The sequence below is a fragment of the Lepidochelys olivacea genome, assembly GCF_965140295.1.
Source record: "Lepidochelys olivacea isolate rLepOli2 genome assembly, chromosome: 20".
NCBI classification, from domain to species: Eukaryota; Metazoa; Chordata; order Testudines; family Cheloniidae; genus Lepidochelys; species Lepidochelys olivacea.
The window spans coordinates 14,330,373-14,349,088 of record NC_140430.1 but is presented as its reverse complement, the minus strand read 5'-3'; the positions used below and the strand labels follow the sequence as shown (position 1 = coordinate 14,349,088).

The window sequence follows — 18,716 nt, the reverse complement described above, 5'->3', positions numbered from 1 at the left end:
GTGCAAAAGATCTTGGCTCCCAGTCTTTTTTCATTCCAATGAAAATGTGCTGTCTGCTCACACTTTCACTTAAAATTTCCTTTTACAAGTGTATTCTGTGGCACAGTTTGCAGCCTTGTAATTTAGACCCATTATGTTTTGTTTTGGTTTGTTTTTTTTTTCCCCCAAGGAGCTAATGCATTTCATAGTTGGAGTTCCTTTCTTCTTAAATTTACTTGAAAAATAGGTCTTTAAGGCCAACAGATTTCTGGATGTGTATGTTAAGCTGTTGGGCTTGACACAACAGATTTAAAGGTGCTTTGAGAACTACTTCCATGCCAAATGCAGTCCGCTACCATTTTCCTCTTCATTACAGAGCTTGTCCCCCAAAAACTAGTGGTCCCAGCATGCTCCACCTTGATGTTTGTGCCCTGGCTGCATTATATCCTGGGATTTGCAGGTTGTCCTAACAAGCAGCCAGTGTAGCTCTCCCATTGCCTGTATCAGTTTTTTGTGGGCTTTGTAAGTGCAGGCTAAGGGCAAAGTCCTTGCTTTTCTTTTCTTACTCATTCTTATTGAGTTGACAGGAGTTTTGCCTGTGTAAAGACCTATGGTTTGGCCCAGTGTACTTATTCTCTATCTCCTTATTACATTACTGAAATGTTCAGCCCATCTGGAGTTATTGTAGCTTTTTAAATAAACATTTTAAAATTAGTGCATTTAAAATTACCAAAATGTTTATTCCGTGGGGCTGTCATGGCCTGTTGGATAAAGAATGCAAACTTTCCAACCTAATATGCCCCAAATCTGTCTTCTCTGGAAAACTTTTACTGTCTCTTGGGTAAATAAATACAGATACTTGTTTACCCAAACTCTAAATAACCATGCACACACTAAATACATTGTACCAGGGGAACTATGGGTCTCTTGTAAGAGCATGCGGGGCCAAATGCAGCCTGGAGACTCCTAAAAATGAGCCTGGAACTGCAGGAGGATGAAGCTTCTCCACTGAAGTTGTGTAATCTAGTGAATTCAACCGCCATCTTTCAAGGAAGAGAGAAATGCAAATACTTATGTCTGAGTGCATTTATTTTTAAAATGTAAATTTATACACCAATCAGGTAGTGGCACTGCAGCTTGGCCTGCAAGGGCCACATTTGAAATAGTGGGGTACCCCTAGTCTCTTGGGTTTTCTGTCATAAGCTGTTTTTTTTCTCCCCTGCTTGATGCCTATTTAATGTTTATATCGCACTAATAACCCAGAAACTCCTAACAAGGCCTTGATCTTGATGTCGTAGCCTCTGTACAAACACATTTAAACACGTGATCCTTGCCCCAAAGAGCTGCCAATCTACATCTTCTTAATTTGGGGACAGGAGGGAAACAGCCAACTTCAGGCTGAAATAACACGGAGGATGTGACAGATGCTGATGGAAGCAAATTAAATATTAAAGCTGATGCTGTGGCTGTAACTCATTGTTTGTTTTTTGTTATCCTCCACTTACTTTTCCCTCTGTGTTAAATGACATGATTTAGGACTGAAGTGCCAGCTTTCAGCCTCTAGGTTTTGGTGTTTGGAAATATACGTAGAGAGATATATTGTGTCTCTGAGCATTTATGTGTAGAGGAAGAGAGCACTCCAAAGCCTGTAAGACCACATAAAGATGTTACATAGAGCTGTAATGCAGAACAAAAACATGAAAAGTGCCCTAAAAATTCCCAAGATGGAACAAGACACGATAACTGGCAATTAAAATAAATTCTAGAGTACCAAAGCTGCAGAACCCAAATCATAGTTGACTAAAAGGCCTGGCTCTTCCAGAGTGTGGCATAGTTTTTAGGTGGCTACAGAGATCTCATTACTGAAGCACACTGAGCTATAATGTGATGTTACCACACTTTCTTTAAAACTCATTGCCACATAACCATCCTTTATGGAAAATAAATACCCTTGATTCCCACTCCCAATGGCTTCTAGTCTTCTTGCTGCTGCTTGCAGTCTCGTCAGACTTAAAAAAAAAAAAAAAATCTTTCCACGTTTTTACCTAGCACCAGATTGTAGTGTCAAAGAAACAGGACTTGGACCTGTGGGGTTTCATTTTTGGTGTAACTGCATTTTTACCATGTAAAGCCACTGCTGAAATAGTGGCAGTCTTGCTTCTAGGTACAGATTTGAAACTCCTTTCCCCCTGCCCACATGTATTCTTTCTTTCTCTCCTTGTCTTAACCTACTTATTTTCCTCATACAACTACTTGTCATTGTCTCTCTGAGGAAGAGCAGGACTGGCAGCTGAGTATGTTAGAAGCATACCAGTAAATGGTCAAAAGCAGCCTGCCAAAAAGACCACCCCTGCTTTATGGCATGATTTAAAAAAATGCTGGAAAAAACCCTTTCCCTCTTGAAAAAACAAACCCACCTACACAGGCTGAAAATCGTGAACAGTAAAAACCTTTTTCAGTCTTTTAATTTTTCTCCTCCGTCTAGTATTTTCTCAGCATAAATTAATTTGGCAGATGTAGCTTCAATTGAACATTGAAACAGGATCTGCTTGGACATCATTAGGTTTCAGGTGGCTTCTCAAACTTTGAAGAGAGGGTACCCCAGGAAGAGGACAAATATATTTGTTAAACTATTGAGAAATATTACAGGGGGAATGTGGAGAGTAAATAAGGTGGCATTCATACTTAAATCCAGTATTTTACAAACTTCTAGAGGTAGAAACCCTTTTGATAGAACTACTAAAATGCTTTCAGGACCAACAAATTTTTTAAAGCTGTGACCATGGACCACCGTTCACAGACACTTTGAGACACAGTTTGTTTGAGGGATGTTCTACAAAATATCTTCTATTATAATAAAGGAAAAATAAACTTTTTGTTTTGTGTAAACATTAATACCTATGTTTCTCTTTCCCCCCACTATTATAAACCTCCTCTCAGCAATGCTTATTAAGGAAAGCTGCAGGGTCAACATGTAGCTTTCAGGGACATGCATCTACTTGAAAAAGAATCTAGACCCAAATGAGCATATAGAGATCAAACTACCGGTTTGCGCTTTAGCTAGTTCACAGAAACAGGTGTTCTTTTTCTTTTTTTTTTCCTTTTCCCTTTCCTTATAAAATTCTCTGCGATGCAGCAGCTATGTCTAAAAGCAAGAGAATGTTAGAACAATACTGCACAACTACTGGATGAATAAAAATCCTGCAGTATGGCCCCATGAAATGCTCTGAAGCTAACAGTTTGTCGCAGTCTATTAGGAGAGGCGCAATCCATTCTCTGGTCTTTATTATTATTTAGCTTAACTCTTTCTCTCCTTTTGTACCTTTTATTTCAAAAAGGCAGAAATTGAGACAATGATTTAAAAAACGAGTCTGCACGTAACGCTCCTCCAGGAACAAGAAGGGGGTGAATCCCTTTGTTTGTTTTTAAATGAGACTGCCGTATCCCCAATACTCCCCTTATCCTCTTGAGCTATTGAAGCAAAGCCAAGTTCAGCAGCAGCACCCAAAAGCCCTTGCATGCACTTTTATTCTGTAATTATGCTGCAGGTGGAATTTAGATGGCATCTTTATTGCGCTTGAAATGTGTCCTCCTGGTTCTGTGGGAGCAGCATTTGTGCAACTGTGCTCCTCCATGCCGTTAGAAATAGCCATTGGGCATCGATCTCAGGCAGTCTCGCTCTGTCCTGCTCCATAAAACCTGGGCCCGAATTGCCTTGCGGATGCCAGTTCCATTACACATGATCCAAGAAGTTAACTGATCCCCCTAATAGTGAATAATTTATCTCTCCATTAGGCAGTAATAAAGTGGTACACTTCACAGAGCACTGCGGTGAGAATAATTTGCATTTCCTCTTTTGGTTACAAGCGACTGCATGGCCCCCACCATTTTTTTTTATATTTAAAATTTGATTGTTCAAAATATTTTTCCCTGTTCACCAGAAGCCAACATAATGGCTTTTTCATTTAGAGCGATGTGCTCACATGCCGCTTCTCAAACAATCTGTCCTGTTCTGTTTTTGCTTAATGCTATGTAGCGATTATGTTACAGCCTCTCTCAGGTGGCTTTCTTCCCTCCCTTTCTCCACCCCACCTCCACTGCAGGAAGTACCATAAAATGCATTTATTCACTCTTTTAAATTGTTTCATTTCAGAGGTTTACAAACGAGGACCACCTGGCGGTTCATAAACACAAGCATGAGATGACATTGAAATTTGGTCCTTCTAGAACCGATTCAGTCATCATAGCAGGTATGTGCTGCTCAATCCTGGTCAGCTCTGACAATGGTGCACATTAATATAGCCTGACTGTAAGATTAATACCAGGGACCAGATGTACTGAAAAACGTCTCTACCGCCCATAAAAAGCTCTTGTGATCTGCATTTAATCAGGGGGAAAGGAAAGCCAGAGGCTGCTTCCAAGTTTCTACTTTTTTCATTTTTTATGGTAGTATCAGGTTTTGTAGGATTATTTATTTATTTTTTTTATACTCACCCTTTTTATCAAGACTCTGGAAGATTTACAGACAAAAGGTCTTTCACATTTCTTCATGCACTTTGAGGATGATGAACAAAAGCCGACAAACTCAGTTTCCTCTCCTCAGCCCAGGTGTCAATTTTCTTGAGCTTTTAGGCTGGCAGTTAATAAATTAAAACTCCATCTAGTGCATTGGCTACTGCCGAGAGTGCATTTGTGAAGCCCAAATGAGTTGCTCTGGAATTACTCTACGTAGTCCATGCAGCCTTTATAAGATTTGAGAAAAATGTACATGGCTGTCTGGCAGCGGATCATTGCCAGTTATGGATATTCTCCCACCCTGTCAATCCTCCTGCATTTTGGTTTCTTAAAAGGGGGCAGGGATTGTGTCACCCATTGAATGAAACTGCTGTTATATTGAAAATGTGAAGGGAGGAGGAAATCTTTTTTCTTTTCTTTTTTAATTTTATTTCAAAGACTTCATGTGAGAGCCCAGTTTGATTTCTCCTGGGGGCAGAGGGGAGCTCACTAAATGGACAAACACTGTCACTAGATTTGGGGCTGAGGAAAGCAGTTGTAACTCAATCCACTTCTTACGGCCATGCGATTAATCACTACATAGGGTGGATCTTTATTGAGTTTATCTACTTTGGGGAAATTTGTGGTAAAGGCAGAAAATGCTTCCTAGTGGGGGACATATTGTAGTATCCATAGAGAAGTGTTGGAATAGTTGTAAATCAGATTGTATAGAACCCTGGCCAGGAAATGCTGGGATGAATATTGAAGATACTTGGATAGTATTCCTTTCATTCTGTGAAGTTGGAGGCTAAGGGAGACTGCATGGTGCGCAAAGAATGTTCTTTCTCCATTGCCCTACCTTCCCAAAAGGGGTATGGAGGACAGGTTGTAGTTTTCATTTGATAACTCTGAAGTATAAACTGGCCAACCAGTGATTTGGGGGTTGCAAATTAATAATGATCAATTATGTTTTAGATTTTCTCAGCTCTGACTAAGGTCCTATCTACACTATAGAAAGAAAAGTGTAAATACAGGATTCTGTTTCTGTTAGCGGTGTCATGATTTAGCATGTATCTTGTTTCCTGGGTGAGCAGAAAGTCTGTTATAATCATCCATGTTGTACCATAGGTCTTGACTCATTTTTCTAATGCAATAATAATAGGGTTTTCTGTCCATTCAAGAATACAAGAAAAAGAGCATTACACAGCTACATCACACCTGACTCTAACTGAGATTCATATTGGCACATGGTTCTTTCTGTCTTGCAGTCTGAAAAGATTAGGCTGTAGAACTGCTTGTCTACACAAGTAAGTCTTCTCTTCACTTCTAAACAGGATGTATCTGTTGGTTTTTTTGTAAACCTCGGAGTAGCTAATGTTTGAGATATCCCAACATAAAACCACAGTGAAGGCAGGGCACTTTCATTTTTACTTTGAGGTAAAATAGGTGAGAAAAGCAGTATACCCATCCTTGGGATTGACCTTGTTTACTTTGCCGTAAAAATGAAGTGCTGGTCTTCACTGTGTTTACCGCAGCCCTGTACTCATTAGTTACCCCAAGGTTTAAAAAAAACACACACACACACTTTTTTTTAAGCTGTGAAAACTGGGCCTAAAACATGCAGAAAAGACTGAGTCATGTCTTAACACTGTGTGGATACCACTGCATTGCAACCAGGTCCAAAAGCCTTTTCTGTTTGATATTCATGTGGTAAGTAAAGGACTGTTGGTAGGGCCCTCCCAAATTCATGGCCCTGAAAAACACATCACAGACCGTGAACTCTAGTCTTTTGTATACTTTTACTCTATACAAAACAGATTACACGGGGTAGACCAGCGTTTCTCAAACTGGGGGTCCTGACCCAAAAGGGGGCTGTGGGGGGGGTCACAAGGTCATTGTAGGGGGGTCGTGGTATTGCCTACCTTACTTCTGCACTGCCTTCAGAGCTGGGTGGCCAAAGAACGGCAACCGCTAGCCAAGGGCCCAGCTCTGAAAGCAGCAGCACAAAAGTAAGGGTGGCAGTATTGTGACCCTCGAACAATAACCTTGCAACCCCCTCACAGCCCCTTTTGGGTCAGGACCCCTACAGTTACAGCACCGTGAAATTTCAGATTTAAATATCTGAAATCATGACATTTACCATTTTAAAAATCCTATGACTGTGAAATTTACCAAAATGGACCATGAATTTGGTAGGGCCCTAACTATTGGAATACCGAAGAGCACATTAGTTATAAGCAGCTGGATCTAGGACAAAGCATAATTTCCTGTGTTCATAAATCCTTCGTAGGACAAACACCATTTACAGAAATGTTGACCCTTCCTTTTCTTATTGATAGCCCCTGTTTTTGTGCTGGGTAGTTGATACAAGGTGGCCTCCACTGAAAGACAGGAGGTACAAATTATTTCTGTTTCAGCAACTCTGAAGTAAAGCAGAAAAGGGCTGTTTTCCTTAAGCTTCCATCATCAACAAGCAAACAACTTTCTGCTTGATAGATTCAAACAGAATAATATGCTAGTGATGGGCTCCTGTTAATAACTGGACTACTGACTAACATCACAAGCAAAAATGAAACTGACTGGGTGATGTGTTCTGGATAATCAGGAGACTTTCTGCTGTGTAGACTGAGCTTCAATTACAAGCTGAATTGTGGCTCCATGGCCAGCTATATTAATATTGTATCAAACTGGCCATTTCAGTCTTGCAGAGAGATGATTATAGTGAACTAAGGTGCTGGTGGAGGTAATTTGCACTTCTATATGGCCCTCCATTCCAAGGATTTCAGAGTAACTTTGTGCACGCTAATTAATCCTCAGCAATTCCTGTGAGCTGAGTAACATCCCTATTTTAGAGATGGAGACACTAACGCACAGAGAGGGTTAGTGACTTGCCCAAGTTCACACAGCAAGTCAGTGCCAGGGCAGTTACTTTAAAAATCACAGTACCATGAGGAATTTCTGCTTCTTCAGACTATTTTTTTTTTTTTTATATCTATCATCTTGAGGGTCATGCACAAAACATTCTGCTTCCCTGCAGCACCAATTCAGCAACAAGTACCCTGCACTGATGCCAGGGTAAGCCCTGTTTTTAAATAAGGAAGGTGCAACAATACATTGTTTTCAGTTGTAGTGATCTCAGTGCAATTTGAAATACGTTATTTTTGTTAATACCACAATATTTGCTGAAAGGACAAAATTAACAGAAAAGTATTGTCGCTTGCTTTGTGAACACAAACAAAAATCCTAGATGAAAAAATCCAAGCTTCCTAAAATAACACAACTGAATCTAAATGTTAGGTGTATATTCCTGGTCTGTCTTGTCCTGTGAGATGAATAGAATGGTTAAAATTAATCCTGTGACCTCACTTTGATTCTTTTGGTTATTTTTTTTGTTGCAATCTGAACAGATCAGACTCCAACTCCAACCCGTTTTTTGAAGAACTGTGAGGAGGTGGGGCTCTTCAATGAATTGGCCAGTTCCTTTGAGCACGAATTTAAGAAAGCCACAGAGGATGATGAGAAAAAGGCAAGAGGCAGAAACTACCATTCCAGTAAAACTGAAACATTCACAGATTGTAGGGGCTGAAGGGGGAATTATGTTGTTCTGATGAAAGGCATATGTTGTAGGGTAACGAAGTGTTGTTGTCTCATAGATTTAATAAGCTCAATCACATAATTTATTTAGTAACTTGTGTGACTCTGGCTGTGCTACAGTCCGAGTCCCAGTTAGATCTGATTTTAATAACCTTTTGTTACTACAGCTTCCCCCCAACCCCCGCCTTTTTTTTAAAGCAGTACCCACAATATCTGATCTCACATGTCCTGGCAAAGGAATGCCTGAGAAGTACAAGTACTTGTTAACCACTTAGGCTCTGATCCAAAGCCCACTGGGCATCTCTTCATTGATTTCAGAATCATTAAAGAGCAGTTCCCAAAGCTATGTCTTAAAGGCATGGTTGTGGAAATAACCTTTTTGACCATGTTCTGCCTTTCCTGTCTCCAAAGGATAGGAAAGAGGCCAAGCTTTTGTTGTGTACTTCTTGAGTTCTGAACAGTTGCATGCTGCATACAAATAGAGTGGAGGTTCCATGACAGAGTAAGAGTTTATAGATCTAGAAGACAGCAAGATCTCAAGCAACTTAAGAGATTCTTTCCAACCCCTTCCATCACTGAACAGCAGCTGATGCATATTGTACAACTGCATTGGTATTTTTTAGACTGGCTTTTAAGTTTATGAAATTGGTATATGTATGTACATTTGTACGTACACGCGCAATTGGCAGCTGTGTTCAGAAACACGGCTGCATAAATCTGTTCAAATATAGCAAGTTCAGAGTTAAAGTAGAAAATTTTGTCATTCGCTCACTCATTGAGTACCAGGTGTCTTTCAAACATTTGTTGATCTTGCATCCTGCATGTGCTGCAGGCCGAGGCACAGTGCGGTGGCGTGTCATGCTTAACTCTGAGTTCCCTGCCTTTCATTAGCTACAGCCCAGAACTTCAATATTCTTTGAGGGTAGCTAGATTTTGTGGTTTTGTGTATAAATGGTTGAGCAACCCACAGTCTAGCCAGTCATTTTATATGTAAGACCACCCATCTCCTATGCTGCCTAATAGCTATAGTTAGGATTCTGAGACTTCTGGGTGTTTTTGCTTTTTGCTTTTTTTTTTTTTTTTTTTTTTAAACTGCAGTCAAGATATTTCCAGCAACAGCCAGGAGAATGCAGCAACTCAAAGCTTTGGCTGGCTTCAGGCGTAGGGAAAGAATTATCCCTCCTAGAAGGGCCCTGCGCACACTAGAGCTCAGACCCAGATGGTTTGTCGCTCAGTGAGCCTGGCTAGAGATGCATTTGTGAGATGCTTTGAACACTTTGCTAAGTTGAGCCCAGTTACTGCTGTTTTGTTTTGTCCTGCTGTTCCAAGGGTGGCCTGGACACCAGCATGTGCATGTTAATTAAAAACATTGGCATAGTGGGGGCTCCCGTGGACACGTTTTAAGTGGTTTGAAATGTTCCTGAATTTTAATCCCTTCTCTTCTGTGATTTAACAGTGAAACGTCCCTGCTTAAGAGGGCAAGTAAATGGTTACTTCATGTATTGAAGGCAAGGCTGCTGCATAACTCGGCTATAACAGGGGCCCTCTAGGGCAATACCATTCAACTAGAGAGATGGCTCATCAGGGAGAAGTGGATGCCTATTTTGACTCTATTTCAATTCCCCATCCCACGATGATAAAGTGTCCCACCATGTTAGTGTCCCCCCTGTGACTTGGCTTTTTGCCACTCAGACACATCTTCTCTCTCTTCTCCTATTCCTTGATGCCTGCTGCAGAGGCTTGGCTACTTAGCTCTCCCCTGCAGACTCACGTAAGAGCTGCTTCTGATGTCCCTGGCCTTTATGGGATCCATGAACTCCATAAGAGCTAGGGTACTGAAGGAGCCACATCCAACTCTAGAGCCACAGGCTAAGTGTCTCTTGCCTTTAGAACGGGGTGGGCAAACTTTTTGGCCCAAGGGCCACATCTGGGTATGGAAATTGTATGGCGGGCCATGAATGCTCATGAAATTGGGGGTGGGAGGGGGTGAGGGCTCTGCGGTGGGGCTGGGGATGAGGGGGTTGGGGTGCAGGAGGGTGCTCTGGGCTGGGACCGAGGGGTTTCGAGGGCGGAAGGGATTCAGGCTCCAGGCAGCACTTACCTCAAGCAGCTCCCAGAAGCAGTGGCATGTTCCCCCTCTGGCTCCTACGCACTGTCCCGTCCACAGGTGCCGCCCCTGCAGCTCCCATTGGCCATAATTCCTGGCCAATAGGAGCTGCTGGGGTGGCGACAGGGTGTGGAGCCCCCTGGCTGCCCCTTTGCATAGGAGCTGGAGTGGGGACATGCCACTGCTTCTGGGAGCCAAGCAGAGCCACGGCACGCGCGGAGTGGGGCAAGCCCCCAACCCCGCTCCCTGGTTGCAGTGTCGGAGCAGGACAAGCCCGAGACCCTGCTCCCCGGAAGGAGCTCGAGGGCTGGATTAAAACGTCTGAAGGGCTGGATGCGGCCCCGGGGCCATAGTTTGACCACCCCTGATTTAGAAGTCTGCACTGTACACAAAAAGGCCCCTGTCCCTTGACAGGTCTGTTTTTGTTGTTTGCCTGCATGTGCCACCAACTAGGCAGTTCCCTCATGCTGTCATGAGTGCGTTTGCCTCACCCTTCTTCTGGGCAGAGTCTGGGGGAGCTAAGAAGTCATTGCTAACTAGTTAAAATGGGGCATATAGTACCCTTGTAAACTGGTGTGCTGGTGGGTTGCCAAATTCAAGCATATGGTTAGGTTTTATTTTAATGGGGTGCTCATAGGTATTTAATAACTTGCATGGCTCTTTGTTTACTTTTGATGATTGGTCAATAAAATAATTGAGGCTGATTTATACAATGCTTTACAGCTCTTCTGTGAGTGAAAGTGCCTTCTGTAACTTGCAGGCATTTGACTTTGTTACCTGTTCTACTTAGCGGAGCCTTTTTACTAGTAATAAGAATTCCATGTGTATGTGTTACTGAGGAACCACAAAGCACTGGCCTTCCGGCCCAGGGGATGTCTGGTTTTTGTTCTTTGTTTGTACAGCACCTACCACCATGGGGCCCTGGTCCAGGACTATGGTTTCTGGGTGCCATGGTAATGCAAATAATTAAAAAAGCCTTTGATAAGTGCTGCTAGGTGCAGCTAAGCAGTGGCCCTGGAAACTAGTTGTGTTTCACTAGTGGTATGAAGTAACTTTCATTTAATGATTTAATCTTTTCCCATTAGAATGCTGGACCTCTGGACATGTCTCTGCCCTCAACCCCAGACATCAAAATAAAAGAGGAGGAGCCAGTTGAGGTGGATTCTTCCCCTCCAGACAGTCCTGTATCCAGTCCTCAATCCCCACAGATCACAGAGAAGGTAGGTTTCCTGGGCCATTCCCACTGGCTGTAATTTACCTCTTTCACCAGGAGAACTGATTCTAACTACGATAGAATAAGCTCTTTCTTCACTTAACTGTCAAGGCTTGAGTTGAAGGTTCTGTTCCCCTCCTTAAGCAGGAGAGTGAAGAACTGATTTTACATTAAGACAGATTGTCGTCCTTAAGTTTCCACATAAATTCCAAAAATGAACTGCTACCTTTTTTAAAAAAAAAAAACCTGAGAAGTCACGTTCCTGGGGAGGCTGGCATCGTACTAACGGGGGTAAATCTGAGGGGTTTTTGCAGTCACTGGGGCATGGGTGATCAAGCCTTGTGGTTGGAGCAGGAGCTATCCCTAATGGTCAGAGCTGAGGGTCAAAACCAAAGACCGCATCAGCTACCAAGCCGAAGGTCAGAGCCGGAGACAGTCAGGTGCCAGGCCAAGGGTCTGAGCCGGAGACAGCGTCGGGATAAGGCAGAGGAGCAGGAACTGGGAGCACACGGGTCTGGGATGGGAAGATAGGAACCAGGAGCAGGCAGGGAAGCAGGAACTGGGAGTAGGCAGAAATGCAGGGCTCAGGAGTCAGGTAAGCAGAAGGGGTCCGCAGTGGCAGCTAGCTAAGGATTCCTCTAGTTGCTCGGACAACTTCCTGTTTTTACGTCCTGGTTCATATTGTACTCCTTACCCAATAGGGGAGCTTTGGGGGCAGGCTAGTCCTTCTCTGGATCTTTCGCTAGTTACTCAGGTGAGCTGCTGGGTTGCAGTTGTGGCCTGAATGCTACCTGTGGGCCTAGGTTTGAGGACTGGGATCCCTCACAGGTTTCTTCAGATGAGAAGAATCCCTGAATAAGTTAAGCAGTTTTTATAGGGATGGGTCCACTGTGCCCTGGTGATTGTTGTAGTGGCCTAGAACATGCACTTATAGAATAATATAGGTGGCAAAACTGCTGGTTGCATAATTACGCTTTGTACGTATTCCAGCTTGGGCTGGAGCCACTAGTTTTTAGAGGAGGAGGAGTGTCTAACAATTTCTGCAGGACTCTGGGGGTCGGGACTTTGGGGTTCTATTCCTGGCTCTGCCACCGAATCACTGTGACCTTGGGTATGTCCCTTCCCCACTCTGTGTCCGTTTCCCTATTGGGGTGTTGTGAAAGTTGGTTTAATGTTTCTGAATCACTCAGATTCTCAGAAGAAAGATGTGAGAGAAGGCACATTATTACGATGAGGCTGATAAAGTATCTGTCCTTACTTTTGTTTGTTGATTCTCTTTAGGAGATCACTTCAAAGCCTGTTATAATTTCTACTCCTACTCCAACCATCATGCGTCCAGGGTCACTGCCACTACATTTGGGATATGACCCGCTACAACCCACTCTTCCCTCCCCTACCTCTGTCATCACCCAGGCTCCACCTTCCAACAGACAGCTTGGGTAAGAAAGATGCTAAGACTTGACCAAGATTTTAAAAATTTGGTGTCTAAAGTCAGGCTTTTAATTCTGTATTTAAGTGCCGAAATGTGACCTGATTGTCAAAAGCGCTGAGCTATGTGCAACTTCCACTGCAGTTCCATGTATAACTGTAAACGCTGTCATGAGAACTAGTTATAACATAAATTAAACATTTATGGGGCAACCCCAGGGAAAGAAAAACAGTCCAGTCCTGATATCCTTCCACTGGCAATACCTTCACTGCCTGTAATATAGGAGGTTTGCCCAGCTAAGGACTTCAGAACGTACTTTCACAGATTCATTTTGCCAGAGGATCATGAGTTGCCTTTGCTACCTGATTAAAAGGATAAGACTTAGATAAAACTGCAAAGTTGTTGAATCTTTAATAGCTTTGGGGATTTTCCAATACAGCTGTTGCTTCTGAAGTGAAACCTCTACAACCTTTTGGCCTCCTTCAAAGTCGGGTTTTGCTTCTGTAGCTATTTGTTTTCAGATAACCCAATGATCTGCTCTTCTTGCCGCTGGAATAATCTAGACTCGAGGCTCAAGGGCATGCAGTGAAGTGGTTATGAGCGCATTGCATTGTGGGGTAGTTTCAACTTTATATATAAAAGGAAGGCGCCTAAATGATCCAGGAAATACATTACAATGGGCCTTCAGGAGAGGTATATTTAGCCCTTGCTCTGTTCTTTGGTGTCAGGATGCTTCTGTTGTGCCATGGTTGTTACTTCTTTCTAATTACCCTCTTTGAATCTGGGTCTTTGCATTAACAAGGCCATTTTTTTGGCTGCCAATTCATATTTTTGTGTGTTTGTTTTGACCCCTTGGCACCATCAGTCCAGACTTCCTGACGGAAAGTTCTAAATCCTGTCTCCAGGCACCCTAAGGGTTAAATGATTGTCTTTGTGTTTTGAAAGAGTATTGTGTTTGTTTTCCATAAACTAGACTCAAGCTCAGGTGTAATGCTGTCTTCTGGAATTGAAGCACCAGAGCATTGCCCTGCTTGGAGAAATAAAATGAGAACAGTCCATGTATTGAAGCTACAAAGTTAGGCCTGTAGTGCAACTCGCAGGGATGTCAGTGGGACAGAGAATGAGGGCAGGGTATGAACTTTCTGTAGCTAAACTTTTACACTGGGATTTTCAAAGTGGCCTGAAGGATCTGGATTCCCAGATTCTATGAGAATTGAATGTCTAGATTCCCTACATGGCTTTGAAAGTCCCACCCCTAGTCGGTAAAGGTATGAACTTGAATCTGGCCCAATTTACCCCTGTGACTTTCACTCCCATCCCATCTCGCCATTACCTCAGCACAGAACCCACAGTGTAAATGTTCTTAGCTTAGCCAGCAGCGGCCCATCATCCCTCTCATCAGGGCTAGGAAGAAGGGATGGTAGCAGTGGATTTTGTCGCCATTCCCCAGATGCCTGCTTAGCACCAGCCCTGCTCTTCCTCTCCTAGCTGTTCTCTCTGCCTCTATCTTATGCTGTCATGAGCAGGGGAGGAATAGGAGAATCTCCCATAATAAAAAATAGGGGAAAATGCAAGGAGAACAGTTTTTTTTGTCTCCGCTCTGTCCTGACCATGTCAGTTCAGAAGCCACTCTTTCTTCCCTCTCCCACACTCTTTGAACAGGGACTTTTCAAATGGTGGGCCCAGGCATGGTGGAGTCAGAGGGAGAGGGGACATTACTGCAAGTCATCATTTTAAATAGTAGGTTTCAGAGTAGCAGCCATGTTAGTCTGTATCCGCAAAAAGAAAAGGAGGACTTGTGGCACCTTAGAGACTAACACATTTATTTGAGCATAAGCTTTCGTGAGCTACAGCTCACTTCATTGCCCGATGAAGTGAGCTGTAGCTCACAAAAGCTTATGCTCAAATAAATTCTTTAGTCTCTAAGGTGCCACGAGTGCCGCAAGTACTCCTTTTCTTTTTTCTTAAATAGTAGTGCACTCTACGATTGAGGCAGGCTGCCCCCATCCCTTATTTGTCACTGCATTCAGAAGCTGGATGAGCACATTAGCCGGGTGTTTCTGCAAAATGATCAGCAGGGGGAAAGGTTGTTGGCATTTTTACCTGTCGTTCTTAGGCTACAGCGTAAACACCCCTTGGCAGTGAATGGAGCTCTTCATGTTTCTCAGACCTACTATCTCAGGCGTTCTGCAAACAGAGCTGTCTGTTTAGGATGTTTTCTCTGAGGGTTAGCAGTGTTTTTAAATGAAAGTTAAATTAGTGCACAACCTCATTCTGCCATGAGGGCTGTATTAATGCATCTGTCTAGCCAGAAATTTATCAGTATGTAGGAACAGTTGATCTAGTACCCCAGCCTGCCTCGTGCTTCTGTGGATATGCCAGTAGAGGGCACCAGAGCAGCAGCAGGACTCCACTGAATAGCCCAGCAGCTACAGCAGAGCATCAAGGGCACTTTTACGTGTCCTGGTGAGTAAGCCCATGTGCCGGCACGGAGTGTTACATCGCTCCCCTGAAACCTGTGACTGAAACCCAGCATTGGTTCTGTTTGCTTTGCTGTGTGTTTTGGAGCAGAGCTTCTGTTTGCACTGGCACAGGGAGAACTCACGGTGGACTAATTCCTCCTCCTCCTAAAACAGAGAGCTCAATGTGTAATATTTGGTTATCCTCGCCCTCTGTTCAAATGTGTCCAGCTTATTAAAGTCCAACATCCCTTCTTAGGGGCATCTGGTCTTTGTGCTTTAACAGCCTTATGCTTTTTGGCAAGCAGGCCCGCAAGCTTACATAGAGGAGTTAAATAAGGAGAGTCGTAATTCTTCCATCAGCATGTCCTGCCAGCGCCAAGCAACAAATGGTTATCAGACAACTTTGCCTGGATACCCAAAATGTGATGTTAGCACACGTCAGTTAATACATGTTAAGAATCTCAGGTAGACAAGGCAACGTATACTTGAACACGTGCTAAACTAGGCTTTAATTTGATCAATTTAGCACATGCTAAAGGCGCTGCACTTTGTCTATGCTAGACTTTTAAAACATGTAAGTTAGCCTGTGTTAGCTAACATAATGCCTTAAATCCTAGTCTAGACAAGGCTAGAAATCGCCTGTATCTTGGTGGGGTTGGGTGGGGGCTATTTAGTCTTGTCTGTACAGTATAAACTTGAATTGACATATGTGAGCTTGAATTGTGTTTCTCCAGGTCTCCTACAGGCTCCCTCCCACTTGTCATGCACCTTGCGAATGGACAGACCATGCCTGTCCTCCCTGGCCCTCCTGTACAGATGCCTTCTGTTATATCGGTAAGAGAAACTTCTAGCACATTCTCTGTGGTAAAGGAGGGGGCAGTTTTTCTCCTGCCCAACATATGCAGATGCTTTCATTTGCAAAATTAAAATACATCTACCCCTCTGTGTGAGATAAGCCTGAAGTGGAAGTGGGCAAGGGCTGATGCTAGCAAGGTAATAATAACATGCCAGTCACACTAGAGGCCAATAAGGCTGAAAAATAAAGCCTGGTCTGGGCAGATGGCTCACACCATTGATCCAGGACTGGGAACTGCAGGATTCCTGATTAGTTGGTTGCATTTGGAACGGAATGCCTCAGTTGAAACCATTCGAGCTTACAGAGAACATGTTAATCTTTGCAGGCCAGGAAAGCCGCCCCAGCCTGGGCAGTGCGCGAAACGGTAATTTATATTTAACACTGCAGGTTTTACTTCAGCCTAAGGAGAATTTTTCAGGGTATGAAATTCACAAATAAATATACCTTCTGATGGGCTTGTGTGTGTTGAGTGAGTCAGCCTGTGCAAATCCCGTGTCTCCTGCTTGGCGGGTATTTTGTGTACTGAGTGGGTAATTCCAATATACTAGTTCCTCAGGTAGTAGGACTGCTGAAGTTGCAATCCACCAGTGGGGATAGGGGAATGCACGTCTGAATGGCCAGTGTGCTAAGAATTTGGCATGTAGGACATCTCCGTATTTTCTTGAAGTATAACTCATGCTCCTAGCACCTTTCATCAAAGTATTTCAGTGTGTCTTCTAAAACAGAACTAAAGCTCCATTTCCCCTGTTTAGGTAAGCCAGGCAAATATGCCTGCTTTACAGATGGGGAAGCTAAAACTTAACCAGGGTGGTGCTGCAAGTCCATGTTAGAACTGGGCATAGAACCCAGATGCCCCAGTTTTCCCATTCCTCTAATGGCCACCTGGCAGCATTGCACCCTTTGGGATACAGGTTTTCTGGGTGTGAGGGAAATGAGAGACCTTTCACGATATTTTGCCACCAAGTATATTTCGCTTTCTGTCCTCAGCTATTGGTTGCCATTGCTGTGTTCTCTTAAATAGCAGCTGTGGCCACCACAGAGGTGACTGCCCACCTTTGAGTGACTGACGAAACAATCCCCGTGGCCATAGTTTATAAAGTTTGTCAAACGTTCTAGGCTCTCTGCATTAAAGATGCTTTGTCAAGTGATTATTATGATGCCATTTCATGCGGGACGCTTCCAGTAGCAATGACATAACTTCTCAAAATGTGTGTGCTCTTCTCTCTACATGTAGCTGGCTAGGCCAGTGTCCATGGTGCCCAACATTCCTGGTATTCCTGGTCCACCCATCAACAGCAGTGGTTCCATTTCACCATCAGGCCTTCCAGTGCACTCTGAGGCTAAAATGGTGAGTTCCAGAACATAGAGAGAAGCCTATTGACCTGTGCCGGGGAGATTGCTTTGGGGGATATATTCATAGAATTGTCGTAAAATCCTTCACTTATCTCCATTAGACCCTCCAGAAAAGAGTGTATTTAGAATCTCTATACTCATGACCCGCTCATCCTTCTAAAGAGACACCAAAAGCTCTTGAATAGATAAGCCCAAATTAGTGAGCTTAGACTGCTCCCCACTGAAATCCTTTGCAGCAGTAAGAGTATCTTAAACCATTGTAGGAACACTGAGAGCAGGTGTTATAAATATATAAGAGTATTAAGTTGTTCTTCATTAAATCACCCAGCACCGCCCGTCTGCCATATGGACCTTACATATTATTGTCAAGGCAAAGATTCCTGATCCCATCTTAAATATGGGACATGTTGTAAAGCAGTGGATTCCTGTTCCAGTATGACAGATGGGGGCAGGGGGGAGAGAGCCAAGAGGGGAGCGGCTGTGGTGTAGTGATCTGGCAGAGTACTCTAGTAATGGTTTTCAGTGGGATGCTCTTCCAACTGTAGATTTATGAAGGAATTTCTTTCTCCGCCTCCCCGGCTCTTAGAGCACAAGTGCTCGGTGCACACAGGAGGAAGAAGGAAAGTAGGGATGAGGCGGAGGGAAAAGTAAGTTTGGATACAAAGATGGTGAAACCACGTTTGTCTTGCTGAAATAATATTAGAGTGGACTTGTTTGCAGTGAGGGCTTCCACGTTATTATGTGCTCCATTGCTGCAGTGACCTTGGTGCTTCCAGGAACGGCTACTACAATTCCACACTAGCTAGGCATTTGCAAAGATTCATTCTGCATTCGTGTACTGAGCTGAAACTAGAACCATTGTGGGGGATAGGAGGGTAAGAATTCTTAAACTCTGTTATGTGTGTGTAACAATATGCCCATGCTTCAGTCTCCTTTCATCTGGGTCAGTGATTGTGTTAGTGAAGACCTCCCTTCTGTGTCCCTCCCCATGTGTGAGACCCACCTCTTAGCATCTGAAGGCTGTTCAGTCTCCACAGTCCATTTGGTCCATTGTCCTTCTGCAGAGACTGCCAGCTGGGGAGCTGATGAGTGCCAATTGCTGTAGTGATTTTGTGATGCAGACACCTGTCTGTTCTGAACTGGATTGAGAACCACCATCTATCTTCACGTGGGCCACCCAACACCTGCCACATGATAACAGCTTTTGGCTGGATTTGAATCCTCCTTTG

General features: G+C 43.5%; 1 protein-coding gene across 2 annotated transcripts in view; it reads left to right on the top strand.

Annotated features, from left to right (window-relative positions):
* ATF7 (activating transcription factor 7) overlaps positions 1-18,716 on the top strand; it is a 108,702-nt gene that overhangs the window by 64,398 nt on the left and 25,588 nt on the right. For both annotated transcript variants that reach the window (XM_084610077.1, XM_084610078.1), the window contains exons 3-8: positions 4,133-4,229; positions 7,881-7,999; positions 11,260-11,394; positions 12,669-12,826; positions 16,013-16,112; positions 17,369-17,482. In XM_084610077.1, the coding sequence (XP_084466203.1) occupies positions 4,133-4,229; positions 7,881-7,999; positions 11,260-11,394; positions 12,669-12,826; positions 16,013-16,112; positions 17,369-17,482 (723 nt within the window). The remainder of the gene's footprint in view (positions 1-4,132; positions 4,230-7,880; positions 8,000-11,259; positions 11,395-12,668; positions 12,827-16,012; positions 16,113-17,368; positions 17,483-18,716) is intronic.